Source organism: Stegostoma tigrinum, chromosome 26, assembly GCF_030684315.1.
Source record: "Stegostoma tigrinum isolate sSteTig4 chromosome 26, sSteTig4.hap1, whole genome shotgun sequence".
In the NCBI taxonomy this organism is placed as follows: Eukaryota; Metazoa; Chordata; class Chondrichthyes; order Orectolobiformes; family Stegostomatidae; genus Stegostoma; species Stegostoma tigrinum.
Genome location: NC_081379.1, coordinates 21627125 through 21639754, shown reverse-complemented (window position 1 = coordinate 21639754; position 12630 = coordinate 21627125). Strand labels below are relative to the sequence as shown.

The 12630-nt window shown below is 36.8% G+C and overlaps 1 protein-coding gene across 2 annotated transcripts in view; it reads left to right on the top strand.

Moving 5' to 3' along the window:
* The window catches only part of LOC125464364 (ABC transporter B family member 1-like), a 152136-nt gene extending 139728 nt beyond the window's left edge, over positions 1–12408 (top strand). For both annotated transcript variants that reach the window (XM_048556692.2, XM_059655015.1), the window contains exon 20: positions 9775–12408. In XM_048556692.2, coding sequence (XP_048412649.1) covers positions 9775–9924 — 150 coding nt within the window. In that variant the 3' untranslated portion in view covers positions 9925–12408. The remainder of the gene's footprint in view (positions 1–9774) is intronic.
* Positions 12409–12630: the final 222 nt, after the last annotated feature.

The window sequence follows — 12630 nt, the reverse complement described above, 5'->3', positions numbered from 1 at the left end:
ATTTCTCTGTCTTGCTGTTGTCTGGCTTGACTATATAACTTGTTCCTCATCCCTACAGTACCAGTCTCAGACTGCTTATTTTTTTCTCACTATCTCTTTGAGCTTCACCTCCTACTTACTAGCTTAAATCTGCCCCATTAGCACTAACTGATCTCCTCATCAGATATTGGTCCCATTTCAGTTCTGTTGCAGACCGTCTTTGTACAGATCGCTTCTACCCCAGAAGAGATGCCAATGATTCAAAATGTGAATCCTTGCCCCTGCTCCAGCACCTGAGCCACGCATTGATCCGCCCTATTGTCCTATTCCTATTCTCAATATCACATGACACTGGGAGTAATCCAGATATTACTACCCTTGATGACCAACTTATTAACCTCCCGCCTAATTTTCTATACTGTCTTTGCAGAACCACATCTCTTTCTCTTCCTGTGTCACTGGTACCAACAATGACTGCCCACTGGTCGCTATCCCCTTTGAGAAAATTCAAAACCCTCTCCAAGATATCCTTGACCCTGGCACCAGAGAGGCAACGCATCATTTTGATATCTAGCTGCCGGCCACAGAAACATCTTTCTGTGCCTCTGACTAGATAGTCCGCTATCACAGTCGATTGCTTGGATCCTAATGTGAGGTTACAGTGCATTTCTTAAATTGTAAGAGTTTAGAAAGTGTAGATGTACAAAGGAGTCTAGGTGTCCTTAGCAATAAGTCACTGAAACTAATCTGCAGGTGCAGCAAGCTATCAGGAAGGCTAATGGAATATTAGCCCTTTTTGCAAGAGGATTTGAGGACAGAAGTAATGAAGCCTTGATTCAAATGTAGAGGAGCTTAGTTAGATTGCACCCAAGTGCAGATTTGATCTCTCTATCTCAGGAAAAATGTGATTACAATAAAGGAGGTGCAATAAAGGTTCACCAGATTTCCGTCCAGAATGGTTGAACAGTTGTATGAAGAGAAATTAGGCAAACAGGGTGTGTACTGTCTGGAGTTTTGAAAAAGAGAGGTGAAGTCCTTGAAACCTTCAGAATATTTGTAAGGGTAGATGTAGATTCCCTTGGTCGGGGAGTCTAAAACCAGGGAACAGAATTGAAAAATATAAGGAGTGCCATTTGGTTTGAAGATGAGAAATATTTTGTTTCGAGGATTGTAAACCTTTGGAGTTCTTTTACAAAGATACCTGTGGAGGTTCAGTCGTTTGAGTACATTTAAGGTACAGATTGATGGATTTCTAATGACCAGTACCACCAGTTGTGGGATAGAGGGAGTAAAAGACATTGAAGTGTTTGATCAGCCATAATCACATTGAATGGTAGGACAATGGCCTACTGTTGTTCCAGTGTTCCTAGAAGAAGTATATTTGCAGGATGTGGACAAATATGCTGAAAGGACTTCTTCATCTGAGTCAGTTTCATAGAAAGTGGCTAAAGTGCTTTTAGGAGTACAAACTATAAACAGGTAGAAATATGTAATCAGTTTAGCATGAGAAGGAAATGTTATTTGGAGAAACAGATTCATTGTGAATTGGAGGTTAACTGGAAAGATGTTGAAATAGTGGATTCCCTGTTCTTACCTCCTGGCACTTCTGCCAGAGCCAACTTCAGAATGTTGACTGTAATCTATGCCTCCACAACAGGGAACTGACTGCGTTATTATGGAGGCAATTAGTATGTGTTTTGGAAAGGCTCTGAAATCTTACCAACAGTGCATGGAGCACCCTTTGGTGTGTCTGTAGCTCTCCTACTCTTAGGAGGTGAGAACAGAGTGGGAAGTTGGAACATGTGTGCAATAGTCACTTTCAAGGACACATTAGCCATCTTTGGGACATCTGTAGGCATTAAATGCTAGTCCCATTAAACTATGATTCCTCCACTGTGTGATGCAGTTGTCGTAAAGCAGAGGTTGACATTTCCCCCCATAACTAAAACTGAATCACTCAGAGGTTCACCTCACCCTATAATCTGTTAAAAGAAGTGTGAAAAGTAGTATAAACTGCCTCTCATTCTCAAGCTATTCTAAAAGAGTGGCTGAATGAAATGAACTCCTTTCACTCACACTATAATCAATAAATAACAATTTATTTATCGAACTCTAACTGTGAACAAACTAACTGAACTATTAATAAACTGAACAATTCCCCCTTAACTATTCCTAAGTAACAAAATTCTAATGGTGTGCTGTTCTAATAAATATAGGTCCCACTTGTATAAACCAAAATAATTTTTAAAAAATTAAAACTTAGTCTCTGGCAATTACAGCCAGGATACATCATCTGGAATGTTCTATGCCTTCTCTGCTTATCTGCAATCAGGAATGCCTTTCTCCATTGAATTCTTGTGTCAGGACTGTTAGCTAAGAGTGCCGCTGTACCTTTAGTTATATAATGGTTACTCTGAGAGCTTAGAATTCTGAGAGAGCCAGTGATTTTCTCTTTAGAGCTGATGATTGTTAACTCTGTCAGATGGCAGTTGCTCTCTCACAGATTTTCATATGCCCTCTTCTCTTATACACTTCATGACATATCAATTCCTTATAATAGGATCTGTCCAATGTTGTCAAAACCATCAGATTTAATTTTAATTGTTTATTATTCTGTAAGTGCCAGGTTTAAATTAATTGGCTGATGTTCAAACTGGCTGCCTTGTTAACAAAATAAAACTGCTGCCTTGATTGCTAACCATACAGCCTTTGACGCAAATGTTTGTTTCACAAGCGCTTTTTGTACGTGTACATAGAACATAGAACAATACAGCGCAGAACAGGCCCTTCGGCCCTCGATCTTGCGCCGACATGTGAACTAATCTAAGCCCCTCCCCCTACACTATCCTGTCATCATCCATATGCTTATCCAAGGACTGTTTAAATGCCCCTAATGTGGCTGAGTTAACTACATTGGCAGGCAGGGCATTCCACGTCTTTACCACTCTCTGAGTAAAGAACCTGCCTCAGCCATCTGTCTTAAATCTATCACCCCTCAATTTGTATCTATGCCCCCTTGTACAAGCTGAAGTCATCATCGTCGGAAGAAGACTCTCACTGTCTACCCTACCTAATCCTCTGATCATCTTGTATGTCTCTATGAAATCCCCTCTTAGCCTCCTTCTCTCCAATAAGAATAGACCCAAGTCCCTCAGTCTTTCTTCATAGGGCCTGCGCTCCAGACCAGGCAGCATCCTGGTAAATCTCCTCTACACCTTTTCCAATGCTTCCATGTCCTTCCTGTAATGGGGCGACCAGAACTGCACGCAATACTCCAAATGAGGCTGCATTAGCGTTTTATCCAGTTGCAGCATGACATCACGGCTCCAGAACTCAATCCCTCCACCAATAAAACCTAATACACCGTAAGCCGCCTTAACAGCACTATCAACCTGGGTGGCAACTTTCAAGGATCTATGTACATGGACACCAAGATCCCTCTGCACATCCACACTACCAAGAATCTTTCCATTGACCCAGTATTCTGTCTTCCTATTATTCCTCCCAAAGTGAATCACCTCACCTTTATCCGTATTAAACTACATTGCCATGTTTCCGCCCAATTCTGCAGTTTATCCAAGTCTCCCTGCAACCTGCAACATTCTTCCACACTGTCCACCACTCCACCAACTTGAGGGAGATTTAGCAGTATGGATTAGAAACTGGCTTTCTGTAAGAAGGCAACGAGTGGTGGTTGATGGAAAATATTCAGCCTGGAGTCAGGTCACAAGTGGTGTGCCTCAAAGATCTGTTTTGGGACCACTGCTGTTTGTCATTTTTATAAATGACTTGGACGTGTAATCCACAAGATGCCCACAGACATTTTTTGTTGAATATCTAAGCACAGAAAAAGCACAAATTTTTAAAGGAACCATGCACTCATGCCCCCACTAATTTTCCAAACATCAGATTCTAATGTCCTGCCTTCCGATCCACAAGTACTCTACTCAACTTTGCAAAACTACCCCCGTCTCCATTTACCACAGAGAACACAGCTTTGCTAGTGGGTCTGCTAGCCACCCTTCATTTCAGGTGCTCCATTTGACCTCCCATGTGCTCAGGAGATGCTTGGTGTCCCTACTTGGATAGTATGCCCATTTTAATTTGCTTCCTGTAGAAAGCTTACAGATGCTATTCCATCAGACATGTTTGCAAATCATCTGAATATCAGGCTTATGACTTTAAGAAAATTCAGTTCATGATTTTCAGTCAAGGCCGTTTCTTAGAGAGCTGATAGAAAATTTCTCCATCTTTAATTATTGCAGATTATTTGGAGATAAGTGAACTCAAATGAACCGATTAGCGATACCCCTTATATCAGAGATAAGTGATTCTGCCTGAAGATTAAGATGAAAATCATTTTAATGAGTTTCTAATGTTTTACTGAGGGGCAAGAATTAATTTAGAAATTTAAAATTTGTCATAGCATGAAAATTGGAGCATGGGTAATTACATTATTTAATTCAGAGTATGTGACCTTTTGAGAAACTGAATTATACTTTAGTGACTTAAGAAAAACATCTGAATCTACTATAGTTTCAACAATATTCCAATTCCATATTTCTTGAAGGACTATACAAAGTTCAGCATTTGTACATCCACAGAAATTCTTGTTATTTGAAAGCGTGCCTATGTTTTAAGCCTGAAAAGATTAAAAAATGTTGTCTTGCTCATTGTAAATCCAGCAAAAATACACTGAATACCTAATTATTGAATTTCAGTATTCCTATGAAATTTAAATCTAAGTGATCCATCTTATGTATAGGAAGATCAAATGAAATGCAAAGTAAATGTATAATGCTCTCTGCCAGTTTAACTTTACTTATAATCTAGTGGGAATCAAAGCTACAACTCTGTTTATCTTTTCTCTGCTAAAATAACCCAAGTCAAATTGAGCACTGCCAAACATACTGAAAACACTGCCTGTGTTGCTGGAAATGATTACTATCGTACTGTTTCCTGTTCCTTGGTACTTTAGGAGCTGGGCCATGCAATTCCTAATTAAACTTCCTCAGAGTAAAGCTGTACAGAAATTAAGCCAAGCTATACGCTAATAAGCATAGTGTGGTGTTTTTAGTAAAAAGGTGTTGGCGAGGATTTAGATTCATGCTGGCAATGCTGCATTTTTCCCCAAATTCCAGAATAAGTAAGGATTACACAGATTTTAACAAATGTTTTAGCAGATTTGGATCAAACTGAAGACACGTCTCCTCTTAGCCACTTGATTGTTTCAGAAAATGAGCATGATTTAAACTATCCTCTGAAGATCAATGATGCACAATATTTGTAACTTGAGTGAGACATTAACCCAAAGCTCCTTTTGATCTTTAAAGCAGACCATGGAGATCTTATGGCAGTATTAAAAAGGGAGATGATAGAGTTCACATAATATCTTTGTCAACATTTAATCATTAACCATGATCACCAAAAACAAATTATTTTATCACCTAATCACATTGCTGTTGGTGAGATATTATTAAACTTAAATTTTCTGCCACCTTACCGTACATTGAAACAATAGCTATACTATGTCTGTAGATATGAAAAGATTGGAATGTCTTGAAGTAGTGAAACATGCTATATAAATGCAAATTATTTTTTATTCATTCTTTATAGGATGCCAGTTGAAAAACTTGGCTATTTCACAAACCATGTGATTTTCCTTTTTTTTTGGTCTCTTCCACATTTCTTACATATTAAAGCCATGAGTGTTCCAGATTGCCTCTAAAGCCGTCAACTTCATAATTAAATTGTTAGAATAATGTAATTTTAAAAATGCATTAAATTAATTGCATATTATTGACCAATGTTCCTTGATCAAGCACTTGATTTCATACAAGGTTGGTTAACTTTAGAGGTTTTGGTGCAAGTAAGCAATTCTTTTTAACATAATTAGTACCCAGTAAAATGTTCCTGTTACCTAACTGTTGGTGCTGATTAAACACTACTAAAAGCACATGAATTGATCCAAGTTGCAGGCAGTGTACTAGGCAAGTTTCTTCTGAACATTTGGCTGAGAGATAAATTAAAGCTAGTTCATCTGTGCTCGTAGGAATTGAATGTCAATAATACCGCTTTGAATTTTATTTGCTAGAGTTCAAAGTTATTAATATATTTAAGGAAAATAATAAACACTAATTGTGAGAACTCCCAACAATTTAACTCAAAAGAGTGCAATTTTGACTTTTCTAAGTAAATGTGTAATGCCAACTAGCTATCTTAGCATAAAGCTGCAATCCCAAAATTGTCGAATTTCCTATTTTGAAGACATGCAACAGTAATAAGCACTGAAAAGTCCATCTAAAATAATGCTTCCTGTGAAAGAACTCCTGTTAATTGTTTGACACTCTCATAATTGTGGCTCAATATCTGAACTGTATCAATTTTCAAACTTCTTTGCCAAGATCAAAAAGAGAAAACCCCTGAAATCATAAATATATGCACAAAAATGGAAAGATGATGGCTGGTATTACATATGTTTCATTGTGCTGTAGAAGTCTGGAAGTAAGATGACTGGGACCATGTTTTTAACTCTGCAGAAAATGGAAAGGTGTGAAAGTTAAAACTTTTCTTTTGGCAGTAATTTAACCGTGAAGTTTAATTTCTTTACTTAGTAGAAGCAGATGCCAGCATTCATATTTAAAATAAGTCTGCAAGCAAACAGCACGTTTTATGAACCCTGGCAACTAATGGGGCCCTTGAGGTTCATGTCTGACACCTCATAGTTTTCTATTGAATGAGACAGCATTGTGAGACCAATTTCAGCACAAAGGCAAGAACTTCCAACTGCCTTTGAACTAATCTCAGTATTTTTAAAACTTGTGTTTCATTCCTATCAGTGTTATGGTCTAATTATACCTGAGAATGTATTAGAAGAATGACATAAACAGGAGGATTACGGGAAGTCAAAAATGACATCTGAGCCCTGCAATTATGTCACAGCCTTTAACTAGGTATCTGCTGTTTAAATAATGGATGACTTCGGGACCCACTGTACTGGGGTTTAAGGAGAAGTCAATCAATGTAAAATTGAGACCACAGCCTGCTCTTCTCAATTCTACAATACAGATGAAATTAATTGATATTTCATGGCACTTACAGCTCCTGTTAAGAGATATTTTCTTCAGTTTCTGGTCTTTTGTTGCTTTAACACTGGCTGGCAAGGCAGCCAAGAAAACTGTGAAGGAAATAATTGGCTATCCTTGGTGTTCTTTCTCAGGCTTGTCGATCCTGAACTGAAAAGTTGTGTTGAACCATTGAGGGAATATATTTTAGAATACTGTGCCTGAATGCGAAATAACCATCTGAATTCAATCAACTATTAATCATGCTCTTAAGGCTGTTTTGTTATGGGTTTGCTTGAGACAAAGTCAGTAAAATTGGTAGCAAGTTTTGAATATAAAAGTGGTGATGCTTCAGAGAATGGTGGCGCACATCCTGGTGGTTTCCATGTTGATCATTAAACAGCCATTCTACTTCCATTTGCAATTTAAATCAACAATAAAGCACTAAAGGCAGACATGACAAATAAATATAGTCCAAGCCACAATGAGCTGAGAGAATTGTTTCAATTTTTATGAATGGAAACACTACGTTGGTTGCTACTTTGTTGACTTTCACCCTAACTGATATAAATTGGATGAGATTAGCAGCAACTCCAGATTGTTGGCAATCAAAGTGAACTCTCACTGTGTATAAATGATGAAATAGTATAATCACAAATTGTTCTGAATAACCTTGGGGTGGCATGATAGCTCAGTAGCTGGCACTGCTGCCTCTCAGCGCCAGGCATCCAGATTCAATTGCCCTCATCGCATGAATGATTTTTTTATTTTAAAATTTAGCTGATTTCACCCACTGTGACAATGAGATTCCATACCCATAGATAGAGAAGGGCTACATCAGCCAGTATTGCTGCTGTCCTGACAGCTATTTAGGAAGTCCTGTTCGATCTGCATTTCATGCATCAGTATTTGTGTATTTCCATAGTTAGTGTGTCTGATAAATAGCCACATCTGAGGAACTAGCAGTTGTGGAACTGGAACCCCATCATTAGTTTGGTGACTCTGGAAAGAGAAAAGTGAAAATATTGTTTTCCCTCAAAAGTCGTTGAAAGTTAAGTATAACACACATCAAATCAAGGTCAAAGCTTGCTCCACCATCTCTCAAACAATTTTCTATAATTATAACTTCAACACAGTATTCAATGTTTCAATAGTGTGACATTTCCCTTTTCCATAAACAGCTGTTCTTCAGAATGAGTCTTCCAAATTATGGCCTATGATGCACTCACAAGAAAGTGGTTTGCAAGCCACCAGCCTTGCAGATACTTACGGCAGGCAGAAAGGGAAATGTTTATCCTTATTCAAATAGTCTTGAAAACATGAGAATTCTCAATCCATTGTGCAACCCAATCTTTTGGCACTTGCCCTACCTTGATTTGTTTTTATTGCAATGCCCAGCTCAAGAATCAAGGCTCATTTGTGCAGGACTCCAAGTAGGAAAAGAAGAAGAATAATGGTGAGATAAATCAGGAGCTATTGATGTAACTGGGAGTTATTGATTGGGTGATACCTAGTATGAGTTTGTTTTGTAGCTTGGACGTAACAAAAAGCAGCAAAGATTTGGGAAATGATGATTTTTGCCATTTAGAGGTCATGGAGAAGGTTTGATAGGTAGAATTCCAAAGCTTTAATTCTCATTAAGGATGAAGGAAGCATATGCTGCATGTTGTATTGGTAGTTTCCGAGAGCAAGAGAATGATTAGAGAAGTGCTGTAGTTCTGATAAAATAAATTTGAGAATAATTTGATGAAGAACTGAGAATTTAGGAGTGAAAGAAAGAGAGGGTTTGTGTTGAAAATAGACCTTTCATTATATCTAGCATAGGAGTTTGAGAGAAATACTTTGAGCCAGATTTTCCAGATTGCCCATTCCAATTTCTTGTGCATTGGTAGGGGTGGCTTTTTTTCTTTCTCCCTTCTTGATATTCATGTAGTCAAGATACACAGTGTGCTATATCGTTTCTTTTGTACAGTTTTCTACATAGTTAGTTGTTTGTACACTTTTCTCTCTGCTGAACCTTACTGGCAAAGCATGATTTTGTTGACAATGGGTTCACCTCACAAGAGTGGCCACAGAAGCAGTCCATAACAAACTGTTTCAAATGTACCTGAGTTGAATGACAAAATTGGTTTTAATAAGTTCATGCCAGTATTTGAATAAAGCAGACTGTGAAGTCGATTTTGTATTTTCAGCCTTTAAAAAAGACAAGTTAGCTAAACAAGTGCAATATATGATGGAAGTGATTTACAACCAGACCCTACTCAAAATAATGGTCTTCAATGGAAAATATTCATTTCAAAAACAGCCTCATACTTTTGTTTTCTAGGTTGCTCTGCATAAGTTCAGTAGAAGGAAATGGGAGGACTACTTTTTTAATCTATCATCCCTCGTGTTCCTCCTTGGCAAAATAGATAGAATAAACTGTACATAATAAATTAGAGACACATGCAATAGAGTGTTAGGTGCCAGCTGTAATATCTATCTTATGTGGTGAATATTTTTTTTCATTAAATCACTAAGCTTAAATACACTACATATTCTTCCAACAGTTGGCATAAATTGTGCCTGTTATTTAATAAAAGCAAGATTAACCAAAAAGGTTGATCCCACATAAAGGTAGATGGTTTTACTGACATGTCATTGATTTATTTTCGAAAATAATGTGATCATATCCAAAAGTGTGAACTGTTTACGCAAATAATTTTTATTTGTCATGTTTTTCTTTACTAAGGTGATTGTTGTTGACCATGGAAGGATAGTGGAATGTGGTACCCATAACAACCTTTTAGAGAAGGGAGGAATCTACAAGAAATTAATTCTTCACCAACTGACTGCAGGCTCAATAGAGTTTGGAGGTGATTTCCAGGAGAATGACTCTTGAATGGTCCGCAGACACAAGACACCAAAATTCCTCAGAGAATACTGGAGCAATACAGCTATTGAAGCAGAAGTGCAATAAATTGAGTGAATTGTGTTGGACATGCAGGAAAGTTTTGAAATATGTCTTTTGATGAATTAAAAAAACAAGTACAGTTCATGTGACAAGCACTGTTTGTAACTGTAAACTTCCCTTGACTAGTTGTAGATTGTTTGATTGTAAATTTACATGCAGTTATTAATCTCTATCTTAAAAATCTAAAAAATGGAAGCTTGTCATGAAGTCTCTTGGCTGTTAAATATCTGGGCTACGTCAGTTTCAAATCACATTTGCATCAATGCTCCACTGAAAAGTATTTGTCTTCCATATGTAAGACTTGTTGTCAGGCACCTTATGCAATGTGTGTTAGAATAAAATGGGAAACCTGGATTATTCTTACGTGGAAATCAATTCAAATTGAATGACTGAATGTAAATTGCTTCCCCGTTTGCTCTAATTCAGGAGTGTTGTGTGTGAACTGATGACTGCATTTGATATCATTATCCGAATATAATCATGACAGAAATGGGTGTAAAGTAGTGCTGCAAATGAAAAGGTAGCTGTGTAGTTGTAGTGAAGTTCACTGTCTACATTGAGCTTGCAAGCAGTTGTTAAAAATTGTAATTGTATTTTGTTTGAAAAGAAACTTGTTTTGTAAAAATTAAGAATTAGAGTATAACACCTGAGGAAATATTGAAAACATTTAGTTTGTCTTTTTTCTCCTTCCTCCATCATTGGACCCTACTGAGTACTGAGCTACTGGCTTCAACCACCATGTTGGCACCACGTGGACATGTGCATTTTTGATGATGTCAGCAGCCTACTCTGTCATCACAGATGAACTGCTGGTGTCCATAATTCCAGCACAGATCGCTATCTAATGAATAAAGAACAGACTCCTCCCTATTAACAAATGTCCCACATCTAAGATTCATTGTAGTGTCCCTATCACCATGGCACCAGAGATTAATCAAATCAATACATAACCGAGAACCAATCCACAACTAACCTGATCTGTGTAGTTTAGCTACTCAATTGATAGGCTCACTGAGTTAGTCTTCCCAGTGATAGGTGTTTGAGTTAATTTAAAAAAAATTGTCCAACTATTTAGCAAAATAAATTAAAACTTAGAAGTAGCAATTTTTAATAATTAAATTATCAATTTTAATTTGGTGGTGGACATTGCAAATTATTTCTACAACTTCTTTTTCCAATGATTCTATGACATCCAAATTAACTCTGTCATTCAGCACTGAATTAATTTAACTAAGTTGCATTCCTCTGTGTTGAATTTTCTTCTTGTTGATTGTGTAATATGAATTGTCTATTTCCAATGCTTTCTCAAAGAGAGTTGGGAACAAATCTCACATCATGATAAGTATCTGATATTGTCTTAATAAATATTTAGATCAAGAAAACATTTTAAAAGTTAAGTGGTGAGTATTGTGAGAGATTATATGATATGCACTTTATATATAAAATGCAAATCTGTGTTGTCATGGTGCTAGTTTTAAATTTTAGGATGTGAAATTGGTAAATGAGTAACCATTAATGAGTGGTATTGAAGAATATATTGTAATAAATTTTCACCAGTATATGAAATGTCTGCAGAGTTGTTTGAAAATTGGTTGTAAATTGTTGAATTTAATGGCAATAGAGTTTTTAAAAAATTGTTAACGCAATTAATTCTTGGTTACCAAGTAATATTAGCCTGATATCTCCATTTGAAGGAAATTATTTGCATTTGTACTAAGACTTGTAAGGAAATGTAATTGAAGTTATTTTAAAGGTATTAAGTACTAATTGTGTAAATATACCAGAGAAATGCATTCATTTCTCTGCTCCATCACCTTAAGTCTATTCTGAACAGGTATATTTAAAATTCTAAGTGTTTTATTCCTTCAGCTGACTCTCAATTTTTTTTCTTCACACCTTTCTTCCCAATATTTGTAAGTCTGATATCATTATTTTGGTCTTTGACATACAATGATAATTGACAGTCCTTGGTCCTGTTCTGCAATTTGTAAATACTTCTGGTGTTATAATCTGCATAAATTTCACATCTCATCCTAAAAAATTAAAGGATTGTAATCCAAAGAAATATCAATGTCTGACTGAGAACTGGTATTGTTTTAAAATATACACAGCAACATTTAATGGTACTAAATCTCTCTCTCGATACTTCTTTTGAGTATGGAATTAACTGAACGGATGCATTTGGCAGAGTCCATGTGTTATCTGCTTCTCCGTAGGTTCCATACTTTTTTCCTCCCCACTGTGTTGTACGATAAGAAATCAACATGAGTAATATTCAGGATATTTGAGACAGTCCTCACCTCTTACACTCCTGATCATTTTTAAGTGACTCTGGTCAAGCTATTTTCTTGGGTCAGGGGTAACAGAGAGATAAGCTACAGGCATTTTTAACCAATTGGGGAAAATGTACCTTCTACTGGCAAACAAGTCCATTTTTTTTGCAAATCACAGTAATGTTTGCTGCACCAAAATCTCTGCCTTGGGAAGTAATATATCTCTGAATCTATTTTGCAGTCTAGAGTGAGCTCTAATTTCAAACTCTAGTGCAATACATCTGTAAAATAAACCCAGTAATATATTGTAAGATTTATTTCCTGTGCATTGTGTATTTGAAAACATTTGTATAAAGTGTCC